This window comes from Herpailurus yagouaroundi, unplaced genomic scaffold, assembly GCF_014898765.1.
Source record: "Herpailurus yagouaroundi ecotype Mexico unplaced genomic scaffold, PumYag 188, whole genome shotgun sequence".
Lineage (NCBI taxonomy): Eukaryota > Metazoa > Chordata > Mammalia > Carnivora > Felidae > Herpailurus > Herpailurus yagouaroundi.
Window position 1 is genome coordinate 19,547,120 of NW_024412419.1, and position 20,738 is coordinate 19,567,857.

General features: G+C 38.7%; 1 protein-coding gene across 18 annotated transcripts in view; it reads right to left on the reverse strand.

The window, feature by feature from the left end:
* The window catches only part of ITSN2 (intersectin 2), a 158,460-nt gene that overhangs the window by 54,393 nt on the left and 83,329 nt on the right, over nucleotides 1–20,738 (reverse strand). For 15 of the 18 annotated variants that reach the window (XM_040496179.1, XM_040496188.1, XM_040496177.1 and 12 more), the window contains 9 exons: nucleotides 19,423–19,565; nucleotides 18,071–18,168; nucleotides 12,709–12,884; nucleotides 12,273–12,417; nucleotides 10,269–10,474; nucleotides 7,832–7,896; nucleotides 5,851–6,017; nucleotides 1,556–1,601; nucleotides 1,352–1,473 (listed from right to left, as the gene is read on the reverse strand). In XM_040496179.1, the coding sequence (XP_040352113.1) occupies nucleotides 1,352–1,473; nucleotides 1,556–1,601; nucleotides 5,851–6,017; nucleotides 7,832–7,896; nucleotides 10,269–10,474; nucleotides 12,273–12,417; nucleotides 12,709–12,884; nucleotides 18,071–18,168; nucleotides 19,423–19,565 (1,168 nt within the window). The remainder of the gene's footprint in view (nucleotides 1–1,351; nucleotides 1,474–1,555; nucleotides 1,602–5,850; nucleotides 6,018–7,831; nucleotides 7,897–10,268; nucleotides 10,475–12,272; nucleotides 12,418–12,708; nucleotides 12,885–18,070; nucleotides 18,169–19,422; nucleotides 19,566–20,738) is intronic. The other 3 variants (XM_040496193.1, XM_040496190.1, XM_040496181.1) reach the window with 1 other exon arrangement.

The window sequence follows — 20,738 nt, forward strand, 5'->3', positions numbered from 1 at the left end:
GGAGTCAATGCTGTCCATGACTCCACTGGGAGAGGACAATGAAACCTCTGTTTTTGGAACCCTCCTGAACTCAGCCCCATACATCTCTTTCCTTGTCTGATTATAATCTAAATTACTTTGCTGTAACAAACTGTAACTATGAGAAGAATAGCTCTCAGTGTCTCATGAGTCTTTCTAGTTAATGACTGAACTTGAGAGTGGTCTTGGGGACCTCCAAACTTCCAGCTGGTGTCAGAAGTCAGGGTGGTCTTGGGGACCCCTGAATTCTGCACTGGCCTTCCAGGTCAGTATTAAACAACTGGAAGGCTCAATATGCATATCAAAATGGCGCTGAGAACACTACTAGCAGAAGTCTGTTAGAGAAGTCTATTAGGAGGTCTTCTGGACTCAGAGTTCTCTGGACACTTCACACAAATAATATTTATAAACTAAAAAGTCCCTTCCAGAGTTCTCCTAGGAATCAAGTCAGTACTTAAAATGGTACTGTGCACAATGAACACCTCTTGGGGCTCTGTCAATAATTAATGCAGAGATCACAAATAAAATTTGTGGAAAGCCATGCTCGTCATATTGTTGGGTCAATCTTTAAAGCACATCAGGAAGGTGGGATTTCAAGGAGTTACTCAAGAAGATACTCAATTTTGAACCTCCAGTGTTCTTTAGGATTGTTTAAGACTGATGTGCAAGAATGAAGCTGTGTTTATCCTCCATATTACAACCATATATCAAACCTACATAAAAATATAGCTATTATACCTCTCATGATCTTTTAATCTTAAAAAGCTTTTTATTTTTAGTCTTTCTAGTAAGGAACTTTTAAGAGAAAAGAACTTTCTGTATCAAAACATATGCAATAACTACTTCTGTTAACATTTTAGGAAAACATAGGTTCATTTATGCCTGCATTTCCTTTCCTTGCATTGCTGTTTCAAAAACATAAGACTATGGTAGAGAAAGTCCAATGAGTAGCATTTTCTCAGTACACAGCCTGGATAATGTTTCTTCTCCTAGACAGAAGAGGCTATATACGGTAAGCCTGGGGTTATCCCAGGCAAAGATGATAGTATGCTTTCCTTTAAGACAGTGACCTGTGGTTTATTAAAGCAGGTATTGGAAAACAATTATGTCCGTAGAGAAAATTATTCTTGGTATCGTTACTTATACCAATTCAGCTGTGCTAAAAATAAGCAGGGAAGAAACTAGAGGGGAACATAATACACTACAATGTTAATATTGATTACCTCTAAGTGGTATGATTATAGGTGATCTAAAATTGTTATTAGTTTTATTTTCTAATGAGCGTGCATTATTTTTATAATAAAATTGATAAATATTATTTAAAGGTTATTACCTGTAATTCCCCTTGCCACCACCCACTTGAATTTTTCTTTAGGATTAGTATTAACTGCCCGGGTGCAAGGCTAAGTTGTTCAGAACCAGAAGCCACATATGCTGAAGTTACTTGAGCAATCTCTGAAAAGAAGACAGACAAGAAACTATGAATTCAAGACTATTAAACACTGTAGTACTTTTTTAACTCCATTATTATACATACCAGGTTTCTTGTTTGATGTTCCAGATTTGCTAGCACTCCCAAAACTCTGTAAGGAAAAGACATACTATTTTATCATTTTCTAATAATCCAGATGTAAGAGTACAAAGGCTATTATGAATTAGATTTCTAATCCCCAGGGTTCTTGTTTCTTTAAAATGAAGGTCTACTAACAGACATTACAAATGGATGATGCTGGCATCTAGTGACTCAACAAGAATAGCTCATTTTCTGCATCTTACCTGAATATCAAACATGAGCATCTGGGCCAGATACCTCTCATTTATCAGGTTAGCATCAATGCCCACTACATACAATATATCTTAAGGCATGTGTGAGTTCTGCTTCCGCTACCCAGGAGGTTTTTAATTTTTTTTGTATGTTCCCCATGAATGTAAGAACAACAACAACAAAAATCCATTTCCTGGGTGGCAACTATAACCTCAGTCTGACTTAACAGGATAGGGGTGCCTGGGTGGCTCAGTTGCTTAAGTGTCCGGGCTCTTGATGTGAGGTCATGATCTCACAGTTCATGAGTTCGAATCCCACACTGGGCTCTGGAGCCTGCTTTATATTCTGTGTCTCCCTCTCTCTCTCTGCCCCTCCCCAGCTTGTGCTGTCTCTCTCTCAAAAATAAATAAACATTAAAAAAAAAAAAAAACCAAATAGTTGGGCCAACTACATTCCTTCTTTTCAGGAATTTGAACAAATAAAGGGATGGAATAGACAATTTTATTGTTGTTGTTAGTGAACACAGTTATAGTTCAAGTATTGAAGTGGAATTGATGGGAGTCCTGGCCTAACATTTTCTGGGTACTTATGACAGAACAGTGGTCTAAGAATCTTACATATATTCATTTATTCAGTTCTCATGACACTAGTAAGTATTATAATTGTCCCCATTTTACAGAGAATGAAACTGAGGTACAGAAAGGTGAAATAACTTGTACAAGGTCACCTAGCCTCTAAGTGTTAGAGCCAGAAGTCAACCTACATGGTTGTCCCATGTGGTGTGTGCATCCCTGGGGACAGTCCTTGAGGCCCTTCCAGGAATCCAGAAGATAAAGACTTTTTGCATAACATTTTTAAGACATTATTTGCCTCTTTCATGGTGTTGACATTTACAGTGGAGGGTAAAACTGCTGATGCCTTAGCATGAATCATGGCAGCGGAGCCACATTATACTAGCAGTCCTAGTATCCTCACCACCACAAGCTCACAGGAAAACAAACAAAATGGTTCCACTTAAGAATGTCCTTGATCAGGGGCGCCTGGGTGGCTCAGTTGGGTAAGCATCCAACTTTGGCTCAGGTCATGATCTCACGGTCCGTGAGTTCGAGCCCCGCGTCGGGCTCTGTGCTGACAGCTCAGAGCCTGGAACCTGCTTCAGATTCTGTGTCTCCCTCTCTCTCTGCACCTCCCCTGCCCATGCTCTCTCTCAAAAATAAACAAACATGAAAAGAATGCCCTTGATCAAGGGGCGTCTTGGTGGCTCAGTCAAGTTAAGTGTCTGACTTCAGCTCAAGTCATGATCTCATGGTTCTGTGCTGATAGCTTGGAGCCTGGAGCCTGCATCGGATTCTTTGTCTCCCTCTCTATATCCCTCCCCCACTCTCACTCTGTCTCTCTCTCAAAAATAAATAAACATTAACAAAAAAAATATTTTTTTTAATTTAAGAAAAAATGTCCTTGATCAAGGAGTAAAAAATTAAATCTTTTTTTTTTTAATTTTTTTTTTTCCCCCAACGTTTTTTATTTATTTTTTGGGACAGAGAGAGACAGAGCATGAACGGGGAAGGGGCAGAGAGAGAGGGAGACACAGAATCGGAAACAGGCTCCAGGCTCTGAGCATTCAGCCCAGAGCCCGACGCGGGGCTCGAACTCCCGGACCGCGAGATCGTGACCTGGCTGAAGTTGGACGCTTAACCGACTGCGCCACCCAGGCGCCCCTAAAAAATTAAATCTTAATGAAATACAATCTTTTAATATTTTTATTTTATTTTCAAAGTATGTTCCATACCCAATGTGGGGCTCGAACTCACAGCCCAGAGATCAAGCTCCACCAATTGAGCCAGCCAGGTGTCCCGAAATAAAATCTTTTAAAAATTCTGTGTGACTCAACAGAAGCATGCCTGCGTCCATTTCCGCTGCATACTGAAGAACCAAGACAGCTGTCTCAAGGAGAAGCACTTGTGTGATTACACTGACAGCTAAACTAGGTTTGTCATGGAACAACATTTTTACTTGAAAGCACGACTGAATGACAAACTATCCCGACTTGGGGTTTAGCAGACATTTTCTCCAAGATAAAGTATGCTTGTCATATCAATGAAAACCGCTGACAAATTTGCTGTCAATGATCAAATTCAAGATTTCAAGAGAAACCTGAAATTTTGGAAAACTTGAATCTACTACCCTGAGCTTGACAGTTTCACAGTATTTAAAGACTTTCCTATGAGGGGCACCTGGGTGGCTCAGTTGCTCAGGCGACCGACTTCAGCTAGGGTCATGATCTCACGGTCTGTGAGTTTGAGCCCCGTGTCCGGCTCTGGGCTGACAACTCAAAGCCTGGAGCCTGCTTCGGATTCTGTGTCTCCCCCTCTCTCTACCCGTCCCCTGCTCACACTCTCTGTCTCTCTGTCTCTCAATAATAAATAAACATTAAAAAAAATTTAAAAAAAAATAAAGATTTTCCTAGGAGATCAGTGGTGACATTAACAAATGTTAACTTTTTGGTATTGTATGATGAAACGTGTCAATACTAAGAATATGTGCATAACTCAGTGATTCAGTATTTTCCAAATGACCAATGAATGATGTCACCACATGGGTAATGAATAATGTTACCAGCATGGGTAAAAAATCCATTCAATTTTAATTCAACAGTAAGAAATGTTCACTGATATGGCTTTAGATTCCATGTGTAACTAACCTGTAAAAATTTAACACTTACCAAGTTTTGGTGTAGTAATATCAAGGAATATCCACAGATATCTAAAAATGTTATTAAAATATGTCTCTGTTGGGGCACCTGGGTGGCTCAGTCGGTTGAGCATCCGACTTCAGCTCAGGTCACGATCTCACGGTTCGTGAGCTCAAGCCCCGCGTTGGGCTCTGTGTTGTCAGTGCAGACAGAGCCTGCTTCAGATCCTCTGTCCCCCTCCCCACCCCACCCCCACTTCCTGCTCATGCTTTCTCTCTAAAATAAACAAACATTTTTTAAAAAATTAAAACAATATTTTTCTGTTTTCTCCCATATCTGTGTGAGGTTGAATTTTCTTTGTGCACGTCAACCAAAAGAACGTATCACAACAGACTGAATACAGAAACAGGAGAATCCACCTGTCTTCAGGTTAAGCCAGACATTAAAGAGATTTGCAGAAATATAAAACAATGCTTTGGGTAGTATTGACATTTTGACAATATTTATTCTTCCAATCCATGAGCAGGGAATGTCTTTCCATTTCTTTAAATCTTCTTCAATTACCTTCATAAGCTTTCTATAGTTTTCAGCATACAGATCCTTTGATGGGGGGTGGGAGGGAGGAGAGGGTGGGTGATGGGTATTGAGGAGGGCACCTTTTGGGATGAGCACTGGGTGTTGTATGGAAACCAATTTGACAATAAATTTCATAAAAAAAAAAAAAAAAGAAATATAAAACAATGCCCCTCTTTTCACCAAACTTTTTTGTTTGAAAATATATTGTTGGTTTTCATAAGAAGCAAGTTATTTATATAACCATGTAATGGGTTTAATTTTGTTACTTTAAAATAAGTAAATATTTTTAAAGCTGCAGTTTTAATTTCTAACATGGAATATATAACTATATTTAACCCATTCATTAAAAAAACTCTTTAGAGTCCCCAATTTTTTAAGAATGTAGAAAGTTCCAGAAACCTAAAAGTTTGAGGACTGCTGCACTGTACCATACTAGTAGAAGGATGAAAAGCAGCAGGAATTCATAATGTAGGGCAAGTCACATTAACATCAGGGCCTTAAGGTAAAATTTTACAGACTCCTTCTTGGTGATCCCTTGGTAAGCTTGCCTGGATCTGGGATCATCCCTAGCTTTAGTTACCATGAGACCAGCCCTACCTCTGGGTCCTGTTCTTAGAAATTTAATGAAATCCTGTCTCTCTTACCTAACAGGATCCCTATAATAAACTGGTGCTACCTTAAGTGGTTTTCTTACAACCAAATCCTGACCAAACCCATATATACAGGAGTCTCTGTTTTAAGTATGAATCTCAAGACACAAGAATGGAATCATTTTGTTTCTATATCAAAATAACTTTACCTCTTGATCTTTTGGTTTGACATAATTTGATGGAAAAATTCCAGTTCTATCTCCAATACTTCCTGTCCACCATTCTCCATCTTTCTGGGTCACCAATATTTCTTCACCTTCAGTGAAAGTCAAATCTCCAGGTTCTACACTTGAATATGGATAAAGTGCAATATACTCTGTCGGAAACAAAGCAAAAAGAAACTAACTTGGGTTGTAAGATTATAGAAGGAAAAAAAATTATGTTAATCTCCAAATCCTGTGTAATTTACTGTAAAAGACCTTATAACTTAAGAAAACCTAATGTAAAAAGATCTTAAAACAGAAAAAGGAATGAAGCGATTGTTTAATAATTTCTTAGAAAAAGACTACTTAACATAAGTCATTATCATGGAGTTTCTTTTTTTTCCAACTGTATCATCATCTTATCACAGAGAATAATCCATAAACACAAACAGATCCAAGTATCTCTACAGAGTAAAGATATGGAAAGTATTCTTCAACCTCCTTACACAAAATATCTTTTAATATGCTAGGTTCTTTTCTCTTTAATTCTTATATAAATACAGTTATGAAAATGCCCAATATTCAGCTGACACCAGTACCAGAGGCCAAGCTCCACCACAATGACCCAGCTTCTAGCACAGTGCTTGGCACACAGATGCTCAAAAAATACTTGTTAACAAATGGCCTCAAGGGAAAGGTCTACATGTCAATATTGGCTTTGGTTTCCGTCCCTGTTATTACTACTGCTTGGAACAAAGAGTCGATGATCTGGCTTTAGTCTTTCTTTTCTAGTTATTTTTATTTGTCAACCTGGAATTTCATCTGTACATCCTAAACTAGAGATGACCGGGAACATCACCTATGACCTGTTTACTATTCACATTGCCAGGATTACTCAATTTATGGGATTTAACAAAACCAGAAATGCATGCAACATTTAGGTATGCAGTAATAAGCAAGGTCCTTCCCAAAAAACTCCTCACTACTTTCCCAGACTCATCCCATAGCACTCACTCCACAGTGAACCTATTATTCCAGCCTTGCTGGTGACCTGAGTTCCCTATCCATTCATAGCTATGTTCTGGCTCATGACTTTCTCTCATTCCACAAGACCTGTCTCTTCCTAGGTCACTATGCAAAACCCTACTCCTTGCTTGAGATGATTCAGTACTGCCATGTCTGTGGATTCCCAGTTCCCACTTAAAACGAAGTTATGTCCACTCATTATAGAATTTATTACAATGGTACCCCTATCTTCCCCAGTCTACTGTGAAGACTCGGGAGACTGTGTTTTATTCATCCTTGTATCTTTTAGGCGCTAGCATAAAACCTTAAACACAGTAGCTACTATATAAGCAGTTTAAATTACCACTAAACTGATTTTCTTGAGCAAAAACAGAAACATATAATTACTTCACTTCAACTAATTTTACAATGGACGTATATAATTCATTTATAAATAACGTTAAATAAAAATGCCCGAAATGAGGATAGACAATCTTTCATTTTTTCAAAATAAATAATAAGTTATTAGTCGAACAACCTAAAGGGCTACAGAAAAAATTTTTGTAATACTTATAATAAAACATACCTTGATTTCAAATCCTACTTAATGATTTATAGGATCCACCATAATTAAAATGCAATTTGTAAACAACTAAACGTACTAAAATTGCCTTATTTTCTAAATTACTGTAACGCAGGTGTATTATAAGAAAACAAAAAATTTCATGCTATCTCACTGCGACATCTTTTATTTATGATCTTACTTACCAAGTCTATGCTGAATGTTTATAGTACTGATTCTCTAAAAATGCCCTATTTTTTCTCTAGTCTCAATATTCACGTGAAATAAACAAAGGACAGGTTTTCCTAAACTCACTTTAACACTGAAGACACAGAAACAGGGAGGATAACCACTGAGGGAAGTCAGATAGTCAATAGCTAATCTGACGCCCATATAATTTGCAAATTGCCGAAAACTCACCCTCTCCACCTGTGTAGGCTGCAGAGGTAGGTTTCTTGTTTACAGCTGCATACAAAGCTTCTGGTCTGCCAGATAAATACAGAAACAGATAAGAAAAAACAACAATGAAACAAAAAGCCATCAACAAGCAAAACCAAGAAACGTGACAGAAGGTGTTTGCGGTACATTCTTTTAGGACTTTCTAAAAGGAATTTAAATATTGTCTCAGTAAACAGGCTAGAAATATTCTCATACAAAAAACTGTAGGGGGCTAAGAATGCCTAGTTACAGACTTCTAAATTTTTTACTACAGTCAAGTAATTTCAACATGATTTTTAAATACTTTTTTAAGTGTGAGATATTTTGCCTTTCTAAAGGAATGTAAAAGTCACCAAGGCTTTGGTAAATGGACAGTTATTTGGAAAAGCACATGGCAGGCTTGGCTTCATACAGGGAGAACAAGGACAGTATGTAAATTTTAGTATCTGTTTGGAGTACACTACACTTAAATATATAAAAATAACAACTTTATTTTTTATATTTCAGAGCAGGTAAAACTTTAATTTCCAATTTAACCCAGGAAATGGAAAAATTCTGGAAGCCTGTCATGTTTAAGAGCTAGACATCTGGGGGCGCCTGGGTGGCTCAGTCAGTTAAGTGTCCGACTTTGGCTCGGGTCGTGATCTTGCAGTTTGTGAGTTCGAGCCCCGCATCAGGCTCTGTGCTGACAGCTCAGAGCCTGGAGCCTGCTTCAGATTCTGTGTCTCCCTCTCTCTCTCTCTGCCCCTCCCCTGCTCACACACTCTCTCTCAATAATAAATAAACGTTAAAAAGTTTTTTTAAAAAAAAGCTAGACATCTGTAGGATGCACCAGGGCTTCCCAGGATCCTTGAGGAAACTATATAGCAATAAGTCAGTACTCAGAATGGAACCTCGCTACAACTCATGGCCACAACTGAACGCACCACCGCCTTGTTTAGGGCATGATCTCTCCATTACTGCAGGTTTTCAAATTACAGGTCTTATCTGTTAGAAAAGATCAGTAATGAATGAGAAGTTAGGGGGAACAGCATTTAAACTTACTGCCTTTACGCTGAAGTTTTCTTCTCTGTAAAATGTTATGGCGTTTAAGATAATTCCTGTAAAGGGCCCACCACAGTGCCACACGTCAGCTCTGAATTGTTATCATTTACACACTTCTAAATCTAAAATTCTGTGTCAGTCTGAAGAGCAAATTTCTGCACTGGAACTAAAAATTCATACAGAGAATCTCAGCCTTGAAAATGTTTTTAAAGATTAATTTACTCTTTTTATGCCATCAATTGGAAAACCGAAGGCAAATAGGTTATTCCACATAGGCTGACAAAAAGAACAATCAGAGCACAAGCCTCTTGATTTCCAAAGACCTGTCTCTTTTCATTCAATCAGATCACTTTTTAAAAAAAATTTTTTTTTTCAACGTTTATTTTTGGGACAGAGAGAGACAGAGCATGAACGGGGGAGGGGCAGAGAGAGAGGGAGACACAGAATCGGAAACAGGCTCCAGGCTCTGAGCCATCCGCCCAGAGCCTGACGCAGGGCTCGAACTCACGGACCGCGAGATCATGACCTGGCTGAAGTCGGACGCTTAACCGACTGTGCCACCCAGGCGCCCCAATCAGATCATTTTTTTATTTGGATCAACTTCAGTATAAAACACAAGGAGACAGCTGCCCATCACTACTTTTGTACTTATTTCTTAAACATCTTAAACATGCCTGGAGATCTCACTCCTCTACAGACTGGGAAATTAAGGCCAGAGACCTTATTTAGGTTTTACTTGTTCTTCACTTGAAAATTGATTCATCTGATTGTTCATTCAATGAATCCTCTCCTTATTCACTGAGCTAATATGACTGAGAAGCTACTATGCATTGAGATTACACTAGGCAGGAAAAAAAACTGAAAAACAAAGACACGGATCCTGCCCTCCCAGAGCTATGATCTAATAGGAGAGATGGGTAAGAAAATAAATAATTGCAACCCAGTCTGTTATGTGCAGTAAGAGAGGTATGATCTTCAAGGAATTCTGGAGGCCCAGGAATGGAATGCCCTACACTTTGGCAATGGGGAGGCCATCAGCAAAGGTTTATTTAAATACTGACAATGCACGGTAAATAACAAGGGAGAAGTGCTCCAAAGGAAATGAAAAGTAACTCTTGAGCTTCCACAAGGAAAGCAACAGATCTAAAATTTCAAGCACTCTGAAAACTTTAGGCATCTGAAATAACTAGAATAAAAGATATTCTAAAACTGGTACAAATATGTGAAGTACACTTTTTTTCACTCTAGAAATCCCCCTCTCGATGTTCAAACTCAAGCATAAATGTTTTATTTTATGGTATAGCCAGTTGTTCTTCAGCCGACTCATTAGTGAAAACACCAACACCCACATCTCACGTAAACACAAAATGCTTACTCTTCCCGCTTGACTTCACTCCCAGGGAGTATTTTGACATAAGATTTTGGAAACCACCCTCTTCCTCCATGCACCTCTCCAAACCACCAATTTTCTTGCTGTTCCAAGACAGTGATAATATCATGTTTTGAAAAGTTCAAGTGGTTATCCTTCTTTGCAGTCCAAGAACACAGGGCCTGCGCCTTTAGGTTTTCTACAACCTGTCCCTGTGAACATAAAAACACAAAATTTTTAAAAAAGTAACCACAATTTTTGTTTCCTACTATATAGGTTGTTCACAGTTCAAACAAAGACCAGTTTGGTATGGTGGTGCCTTAAGATAACTTTTATCTACTAAATGATTTACAATTATATATGACAGACAACCATTTGAGTAGCCTTCTGTTAAAAGTTTTTCCCTGATCTCTGAACAGTGCTAATATCATTAACACCCTTGTCTTTCCAGAAGCTCACCCTCTGGTGACTGATGGGTCCTCTTTGTCCAGTCCCTTTCCCTTCCTGTTTCACACGATTTTCCTAAATTATCTTATTTATGTCTATGCCTTCTCTAATCTATATCTTAATTTTAACTTTATCTCCTGAGCTCCAGACTTGTAAGTCAGACTACTCATTGGGCCTTCCCACCAGGTTGTCTCTAAACCAGATACTTTAAAGTTGCACGGTGAGACATCATTTTTAGAGCCCACAGAACCCACTCCTCTTGCAATGCTCACCCAAGACAATGCTATCACCATCCTTCTAGTTACTCAAGCTCAAGACCCTGAGGAACCTTCTTTAACTCCCAACTTCTTCCTTACTCTCGACATTTCAATGGATTGCCAATTTTATGTCAAGTCCTAGTAATCTTAAATCCACCTCCTCTTCTATACATTTTCTTTACTGTGGTACCAGTTTACGTCATCATCTCTTGTAATTAGCTACTGTGGCATCCTTCCTTGCTTGTTTTCCTTCCTTTGCTTCCTTACACCAATCGACCCCTGTACTACTGCTGGGAGTTAGGTTTCAAAAATATACACACCTCTTGGAAACCTTCAGGGGCTGCCCACTGCCAAGCAGCTAGGCATGGTATTAAACACTTCACACATAAACGTCACCCTCTAGCTTTCCTGCTTGACCCTTTCTCCAAGATTCCTGTACTCTAGCCACACTATAAATAATTCTTGTCCTGGAAACTCTGTGTTAACATGCCTCACTGACTTTCCCCAAATTATTTTTTCACAGGAATAACTTTCCTTCTCTGTTTGTTAAAATCTTGCTTATCCTCAAAGGTCCTGCTCAAATAACTTGGTCCTTTGTGAACCCTGCTCCAATTCCCAAAGAGTGAATGAGATCTCTCTCGGCTATATAGTCCTCAAGATTTTGTAGAATATCTTTATTACAACCCTTCACATACTTTACGATTATTTATATATGTGTCTGTTTCATTAGATTATGACTCCTTAATGGCAGAGATTTTTTTTCCATTAAATTTCTAGCATATAAAGAAACACCTGGAACCTATCTATGGTCATGAAGTAAACATTTTTTTGAGTGAAGGTGAAATTTGTAGGGCTCTGTTTTGACAAAGTCTGTGATTTCTTTTCAATAATATTAATGTAACAATGCCTGCAATGGTTACATGTAAAGCAGAGGCTAAGTATATGTAACATAGTTCTCACACAAATTTCTTACCAACAAAACCCCAAAAACCTCCAAACCCACATATCTTCTCACAATAACTACGAATTAAGAGTAATATAGCCAGATTTATAAAGATGACATTTTGAGCTTAGAAACCCTAGCTGCTAGCAACTGGGTGCTATGAAAATGAATTGTTGAGAAACTTCTAAGTAATAATAATAATAATTTCTTTACATCATATCACATGTCAATGACAAGAACAGAAACCAAATACTACAAACTCTGGTTAAATGAGTAAGTGATGTCTTTGTACAAAAATTTTCTATTTTATGTGAACATGAGCAATGTCAAAGAATAAAGCAGAGAAAAATTAAAGATACACACCTGTCCATGAATCGGTGATATAGATCCAGGGGAAACAGTACGAGTAAAAGCTGATTTTTTCTGCCATGATGTATTAACAGTTAGGTTTGTAAAAGATACATTTTGATAATCAGTCACTGATGCTGGTTGATTTGAAGAAAGTGATCTGTAAAATACAACACTTTGATGTAAATACACTTCAACATTTAAAATCTAATGAAGCACTACAAATTTATCAACTTATACATAATTCACATTGTGTTTAAACGCAATTTTGGAAAAAAGAATTCACGAACCAAGTACTGACCTACACTTTTGTTTATTAAATTTCAGTATGAAATCTGGAACAGAAGGTACTCTTGAAGAGTCCAGCACAGATTATAATATGATTAAGTAGCAGGTTGACACAAATACATTTGCAGGGCTAAATACACTGCACTGTTAGCTAAAAACTTACTCAGAAGAAGTTGAGGTAGCAGATACTGATACTGTAGGGGGAAGTAAGGCCTTCTTAGGAGACACAGATTTTTCACCTGATGGCATTTTTTCTACGTAGTTGCAAGGAAACCAGCCAAAATTTCCTTGAAAACTACCATAAAGCCAACCAGGTTCTCCTACGGTTTTTTCATCAACCTATGGAAACAAAAAGAAGGGTTAACAATGGTTAGAATGTCACACATTTACAAAGGAAAGAGATGCAGACTATTGTACAATAGCCTCATTTTCAGAATTGAGCTCATGTAACTAAAGAGCTGAGGCATTGTCTTTTCTTTTTTATTTCTTAAAAAAATTTTTTTTTAATGTTTATTTTTTTTTGAGAGAGACAGAGTATGAGCAGGGGAGGGGCAGAGAACGAGAGGGAGACACAGAATCTGAAGCAAGCTCCAGGCTCCACGCTGTCAACACAGAGCCCGATGCAGGACTTGAACTCATGAACCGTGAAATCATGACCTGAGCTGAAGTTGGAGGCCTGACTGAGCCACCCAGGTGCCCCTTTTCTTTTCTAGAGAGAGGGTGCAAGTGAGCAAGGGGGGGCAGAGAGAAAGAGAGAATCCCACAAGGTGGGGGGTAGAGAGAGAGAGAGAGAGAGAGAGAGAGAGAGAGAAGTGGGGCTCACCCAGGGCTCATGTTTTTACCCAAAGCAGGGCTCCTGTTCACCCGAAGTGGGGCCTGAGCTCACCTGATGTGGGACTTGAACTCATGAACTGTGAGATCATGACCTGAGCTGAAGTCAGATGTTTAACAACTAAAGCCACCCAGGCACCCTGAGCTGAGGCATTTTCTACATATTAATAGGTCACTACCTCTAATGACAGACGAAGGTGCCTTTTAGAAAAAAATGTTCACTTGTTTTGAGAGAGCGAGAGAGCGAGAGAGCGAGAGCGAGAGAGAGAGAGAGAGAGAGAGAGAGAGAGAGAGAAGGAGGGAGTGCATGAGCAGGGGAGGAGCAGAGACAGAGGGAGAGAGAGAATCCCAAGCAGGCTCCATGCTGTCAGTGCAGAGCCTGACATGGGGGTCAATCTCATAAATTGTGAGATCATGATCTGAGCAGAAATCAAGAGTCAGATGCTCAATCGACTAAGCCATCCAGAAGCCCCCAAAAAATGAAATTTTAAAAAGGCACCTTTGGCTCTTGATTTTGGCTCAGATCATGATCTCACAGTTAGTGAGACTGAGCCCTGCATCTGGCTCTGTGCTGGGGAGGGAGTCTGCTTGGGATCCACTCTCTCCCTCTCCCTCTGCCTCTGCCCTTCCCAACCTGTGCCTGTTGTGCACTCTCTTTCTCTCAAAAAAATTTAATTTCATCCAAGTTAAATACACAAAAATAGTTAACAGAAACAAACAGCATTCTATATGGCTTATGATGGAAGATCCCATCACTCATTATGCCCTGATTCCCACTCCTGATAACAACTTGCCATTCGTAGTTGTTTTTCTATATCATCCTCTGTATTTCTTCTTCCTTCCTTCCTTCCTACCTTCCTTCCTTCCTTCCTTCCTTCCAAGTAGGCTTCACACTCAGTGTGGAGCCCAATGCAGGGCTTGAACTCATGATCCTGAGATCAAGACCTGAGCTGAGATCAAGCCAGATGTTTAATACCCAAGCACCCCTATCTTCTATATTTCTAAATAATGTATTTATACTATTATTTCCTGAATGTTTCAATTTTAAACATCATCTATTGGATTTTGATTATGGAAAATCAACATTTAACTTTTACTGCATCTTATTTTTCTATCAACACTGCTATCTCAAATTTTTTGGTTTCATTATATTTAATGTTTATATTATTATGACTAGGTAAGCAAATATTTCACATCTAACTCATGTAATGTTCTGATAATTACATTTCCTTTCTTGCAAACTTGTTATTTTCCTATAGTTAATCATTAATTTTTGTTTTGTTTAGTTTTGTTTAGTTCCTATTACAGAGTCTTCTTGAGCTAAGAGAACTAGAAAACTTTCTCTAAATACTATTTTTCAACTGGTAACACATACAGGTGATTTGTAGTTTCATCTCTTCTCCCTTTTATTGCTGAGTAATATTACATTGTATAGATGTACCACAATTTGCTTGTATGTTTACCTACTGATGGACATTTGAGTTGTTTCCAGTTTTTGGCTATGATAAAACTATGAACATCTGTCTTTGTATATTGATCTTATATCCTGCAACCTTGCTAAACTCACTCATTAGTTCTATCATTGCTATGTAATAATTAAAACATGGTGTTCTAAAATACAACAAAAGGAACCACTGATAAAATATTATCTTGTAAATCTAGTTTAAGGCTAAATTTAAAACAGCTAAGCCACAGCACTAAAAATGAAGAACACAATAGACCTCAAGGAATTACTCAACCTAAAGCGGAATGCTCAGCAATATACCTAATTTAAATGCTGGTCTCAAGGCAAGGATCACTGACAGGTATGAATACTGGCATCCAAACACTAACTTCCTTCCTTCCCTACAAACTTTTAAAAGCCTACTTTCTTCAATACTTTTTCCTTAAACTTTCTAGCTTTTCAAGAAGACAAGCCCCATTCATTTAATCTTTAAAATTAGACCAAGTTTGCTTTTATAACAGGTTAATTTTAATAAATTTTGTATCTATAATTTATGGCCCTAATTAATTTTTAGTTGTCAATTTACATAGAAAGTGAAACTAAAAAAATTTATGTAAGTTCTCAGAGGTTTATGGAAACTATTACCTCAAAAATAGCATTAACATATAAGAATGCTAGAAAAACAGGTTGTCACGGAAAATGTTGCCAGGACTCAGTGGAATTTCTAATCTTTTTTCACCTTCAATCAAATCTCTTCTGCCACCCTTATCCATTATGTTGACTAGGTCTTGCCTCCTATCTGACCAAGAATAGGGAAACCATCAGATCTGAGCTCACCTTCGAATTCAGCAAAATGTATTTCTAGTCCCATGCATCCTTTCCTTCAGCCCTCTAACCAAAACGGAAGAGCTGTCTAATCCTCCCACTACTCCTCTGATGCTCTAGGTCCTGAGCCCTCCAGCCTTACTGAGAATCATCTTCACCTGTACCCACTGGTCAGAACAGAGAGGTCTGCCAGGGAGCCATGAAGTGCCTTCCTGAGTGTTCTGTATGTTGATCTGAGTGGTAGTTTCACAGATATATACATGTGTACAAATTATCTGAGCTGTACACTAACAGTTGTGCACTTTACTAAATCCACTATCATTAACCTTTTCCCTCTCTGCAGATCCTATCATTATTTAAACTTGCAAATCAGCAAATTCGCTCAAGCCAAGATAAAAAAAACCAAAAAATGAAACACAGAACTTCCTTCAACCCACTCTCCTCATTAATCATTTTCTCTCCCTTCCCACTTTCAAAAGCTAAGCTCCTTCAAAGAATTTTATATATTCACTGTCTCCTCTTCCTCCCTTCCAATTTCAGGTCACTGAAATCTGGCTTGTTCGCCACCATTCCACTCAACTGTTTTCCTCAAGGTTAACAATAGCTCTGATACTGCTAATCTAATGGCTGTTTTCTAAGTCCTATCTTATTCACATGCAGACCACTCTTCTCAAAGTTCATGGACACTAAACTCTCCTGGCTTTTTCCTAATGACTCTAGTCGTTTCTTTTTAAGGCTCCTCTTCTTCTAATAATCCCTTTAGTGTTAGTGTCTCTTAAGGATCTTCATTCATCCGCTACGCTCAAGGCAATTACCATCACAACACAATGATGACACTCAAATTGGCCTCTGATGCACTGCCTGAGATCTCTCTAGACATCTCTGGATATTCAACTGCTATCCAGAAATCTGAAACTCATCCAAACTTGAACTTATTATAATTCTCACCTAAATTCCCTCCTTTTGATCTTCCTCTCTCAGTGAATGACATGGTCATCAACCAAGTTGTCGAAATAGGTATCTGGTAGTAACTCATGACTCATTGGTTATATCAGCGATTTGGCAGAGAACACCCTCAAGAAACTCCAGCTGACTCAATGTTCCTGTTGTCATCGCCATCAGATTGGCTTGATGACCACGGGGGAGGTCTGCTGTAAAGCCAGTAGCTTTCTACCACCTTCCTTCCTCTGCTTTAGAATGTCCTTCTCATCAGACTACCAGCTCATTAAGTGCAGAGACTGTGTGTCTTGTTTACTATATCCCTAGCATAGCCCTCGACAAATATTTGTTGATGGTAAAAGACAGAACCAAAAATATAAATAGGTTCTTGACCAAACACGTCCAGAGATAGGCTGCATCTCTTCATTCTTAGACACAACTTCATCATCACCAACAGGTGGAGGAGGAACAGGAGGGCCAGCAGACTGTGGATTGTCAGTGGTGGCAACGGTAACAGAAGGAATGTGTAGCTGGGGATTAACCTGAGTGTTTGAACAGAGGTTTCTGGTAAAACCTATGCCAAGTACCATTAAACAGTTGCAGTGTAACTGATAAAAGACACCAAACTGGTGACTATGCAGGCTAAAAAGAAAACACACACTGGCTAGGTATTCTAGGTAATATTACTTTAATTTACTAAGAAGAAAAGTGACACAGAGACTAAAATCCAAGTTACTCTGCTTCTAAAGCCTGTATTCTTTCCATTATATCACAAAAGCTGTATCAAATGCTATTCCCTCCATCTTCTCTTATTCATCCATTTTACATGGTTTGTGACTATATAATAAAGGCCTTTAGTTTCAAGGAACAAGGGATTACATCTAGTTAGGGCTATAGAGTCTACTTCCTTCAATTCTTTTAATGGTTGTCAGAAAATAATCAGCGCCCCCAAATTTCATTGGTAACTTATTAAAACAACACAATCAGCATCACTTTTTAAAAAATGTTTATTTATTTTTAAGAGAGAGAGAGAGAGACAGAGAGAGAGAGAGAGAGGGAATCCAAAGCAGGCTGAGCTGTCAGCACAGAGCCTACAGAGTTTGAATTCAAGAGCTGTGAGATCATGGCCTGAGCCAAAGTCAGACGCCTAACCGACTGAACCACCCAGGCAACCCTCAGCATCACTATTTATGCTGTGAAGCAGTATGGCACAGCATAAAGACCACTGCATTTGGAAATCAAAGATGTGTACTTGTGACCCACTCTGGCACTGTCCTACTGACTGTTAACATTTTGTGTAAGTCTAAGCTTCCTTACCTAGAACACAGCAGTGATAAATAATATGCAAGTCTGCAGCATCTCATTAGGGACAAATCAGATAAAGCTTAAGGTATACATTTTAAATGGTATATCACTATATAAAATTATAGAGTAATATATTACATTGTATTAAGCTTCTTCATGAGCAAAAAAGACTGTTTCCTACCTGTATTATATCCCCGGAATTAAAACTCATCTCATCATGGCTCCTGGCTTCAAAGCGGTACAATGCTCTATAATTCACCAAAGCAGTAGCTGGCTCACCTAAAGAGAAGATAATTGTCATTATCTGCTACTTTCACGTATACGCATCTTTGCGATGACTCAATATAAAGAGCCTGTAAAGTCAAAAAGAAAAAGAACTGATCAAACAGCAAAATGAAAATCCATTTGACAAAGGCTTGTTACAATTTAAATATGTTGTATGGCCACAGAATCAATATAAAAGCAAACAAGGACGTTTATCTTTAGGAAAGTAGGAGGCAATGATACAAAGACATGACTTGTGGGGGGCCATGAGTGAGGATGTATGGGAAGATGTAGGAGTGGTGGCAGGCGAGGCTGTGCAAAGTGCAGGCGGCTAAGCAGCAAGGTTTGATCTGTGGCAGTCAGGATACAACAGGAAGAGACAAAAAGAGAGGTCACAAATGAGGAGATTGGCAGCAAACAGGGTTCAGCGAAGAAAGAGCTCTAAATGCAACAGTATGGTTCTAAAAGAAAAACAGAAGAGCTCACAAATACACTAGCTTTGATAAGAATAAAAATATTTTACTTTATTCATTTGCAGAATGAATGCTTTAGCTTATAGAAATTTCAACACATGTGCCAATAATAAGGATTGAAATATTTGTCTGTCCAAAAGAGATATGTATCAATAATATTTAAAGTATTTTAGGAATGGACTCTGAGGTGCATCAAAAACAAAGTATATCTTTTGAGGAAATTTCAGTGTGCAAAGACTTAAATTTTATTGGTGTTTCATTAAAATAAACAGTTTAGTGGCACCTGAGTGGCTCAGTTGGTTAAGTGTCTGACTTTGGCTCAGGTCATGATCTCACAGTCTGTGAGTTCAAGCCCCACATCAGGCTCTGTGGCTGACAGCTCAGAGCCTGGAGCCTGTTTCAGATTCTGTGTCTCCCTCTCTCTGCCCCTTCCCTGCTCACACTCTCTCTCTCCCTCTCTCTCTCAAAAATAAACATTAAAAAAAACAGTTTATAGTTAACACCAATTGAAGAAACTCTTTACAGCTGTTTACTTCAATTATGAAAATGTCAGAGTCTGTTCATAGCTAGTCAGTGATTACAATTTTCTTTTCTACATGTTGTTTTAAGACTTCTACCCTCAGTCTGTTTTAATAAGCCTACACACTCCTCCAAGTTTAATTTATAAAAAGGTTTTTTCAGACTCAAAGGTTAACATCTACTTATATATATTTTTTCCCTCTCATCAGAATCTTTTTTTCTTGTTGCTTTCGTTGCTCTGTCTCAGAAAAATCAAATCTATCATTTTTATCCTTACCCTTACATGGTTTCTCCTCAGCCTTCCGTTCCTCTTCTTGAATTTTTTCTTGTGTTTTTTCTTCCTGGAGTCGCTTTTGTTTTTCTTCTTCCTCTTTTCTAAGGTTTTCTCTCCATAAGTTTTCTTTTCCTTGCTTTGCTTTCCTTTACATAAAAGAAAGAGAATTTGGTGCGCCTGGGTGGCTCAGTTGGTTAAGGGTCCAACTTCGGCTCAGGTCATGATCTTGCGGTTAGTGAGTTCGAGCCCCACATTGGGCTCTGTGCTGACAGCTCAGAGCCTGGAGCCTGCTTCTGATTCTGTGTCTTCCTCTCTTTCTCCCCGTCCCCTGATCGTGTTTTCTCTCTCTCTCTCTCTCTCTCAAAAATAAACATTAAAAAATAATAATAAAAAAAGAATTTGTATCATGTCCTAAAATTTGTTATGCAAAAATATCAGATCTTGTACTCAACGTTGCTCCTCATCAGGGAAATACAAATCAAAACCACACTCAGATATCACCTCACGCCAGTCAGAGTGGCCAAAATGAACAAATCAGGAGACTATAGATGCCGGAGAGGATGTGGAGAAACGGGAACCCTCTTGCACTGTTGGTGGGAATGCAAACTGGTGCAGCCACTCTGGAAAACAGTGTGGAGGTTCCTCAAAAAATTAAAAACAGACCTACCCTATGACCCAGCAATAGCACTTCTAGGAATTTACCCAAGGGATACAGGAGTACTGATGCATAGGGGCACTTGTACCCCAATGTTTCTAGCAGCACTCTCAACAATAGCCAAATTATGGAAAGAACCTAAATGTCCATCAACTGATGAATGGATAAAAAAATTGTGGTTTATATACACAATGGAGTACTATGTGGCAATGAGAAAGAATGAAACATGGCCCTTTGTAGCAACATGGATGGAACTGGAGAGTGTTATGCTAAGTGAAATAAGCCATACAGAGAAAGACAGATACCATATGGTTTCACTCTTATGTGGATCCTGAGAAACTTAACAGAAACCCAATGGGGAGGGGAAGGAAAAAAAAAAAAAAGAGGTTAGAGTGGAAGAGAGCCAAAGCATAAGAGACTCTTAAAAACTGAGAACAGGGGCGCCTGGGTGGCGCAGTCGGTTAAGCGTCCGACTTCAGCCAGGTCACGATCTCGCGCTCCGTGAGTTCGAGCCCCGCATCAGGCTCTGGGCTGATGGCTCGGAGCTTGGAGCCTGTTTCCGATGCTGTGTCTCCCTCTCCCTCTGCCCCTCCCCCGTTCATGCTCTGTTTCTCTCTGTCCCAAAAATAAATAAAAAACGTTGAAAAAAAAATTTTTAAAAAAC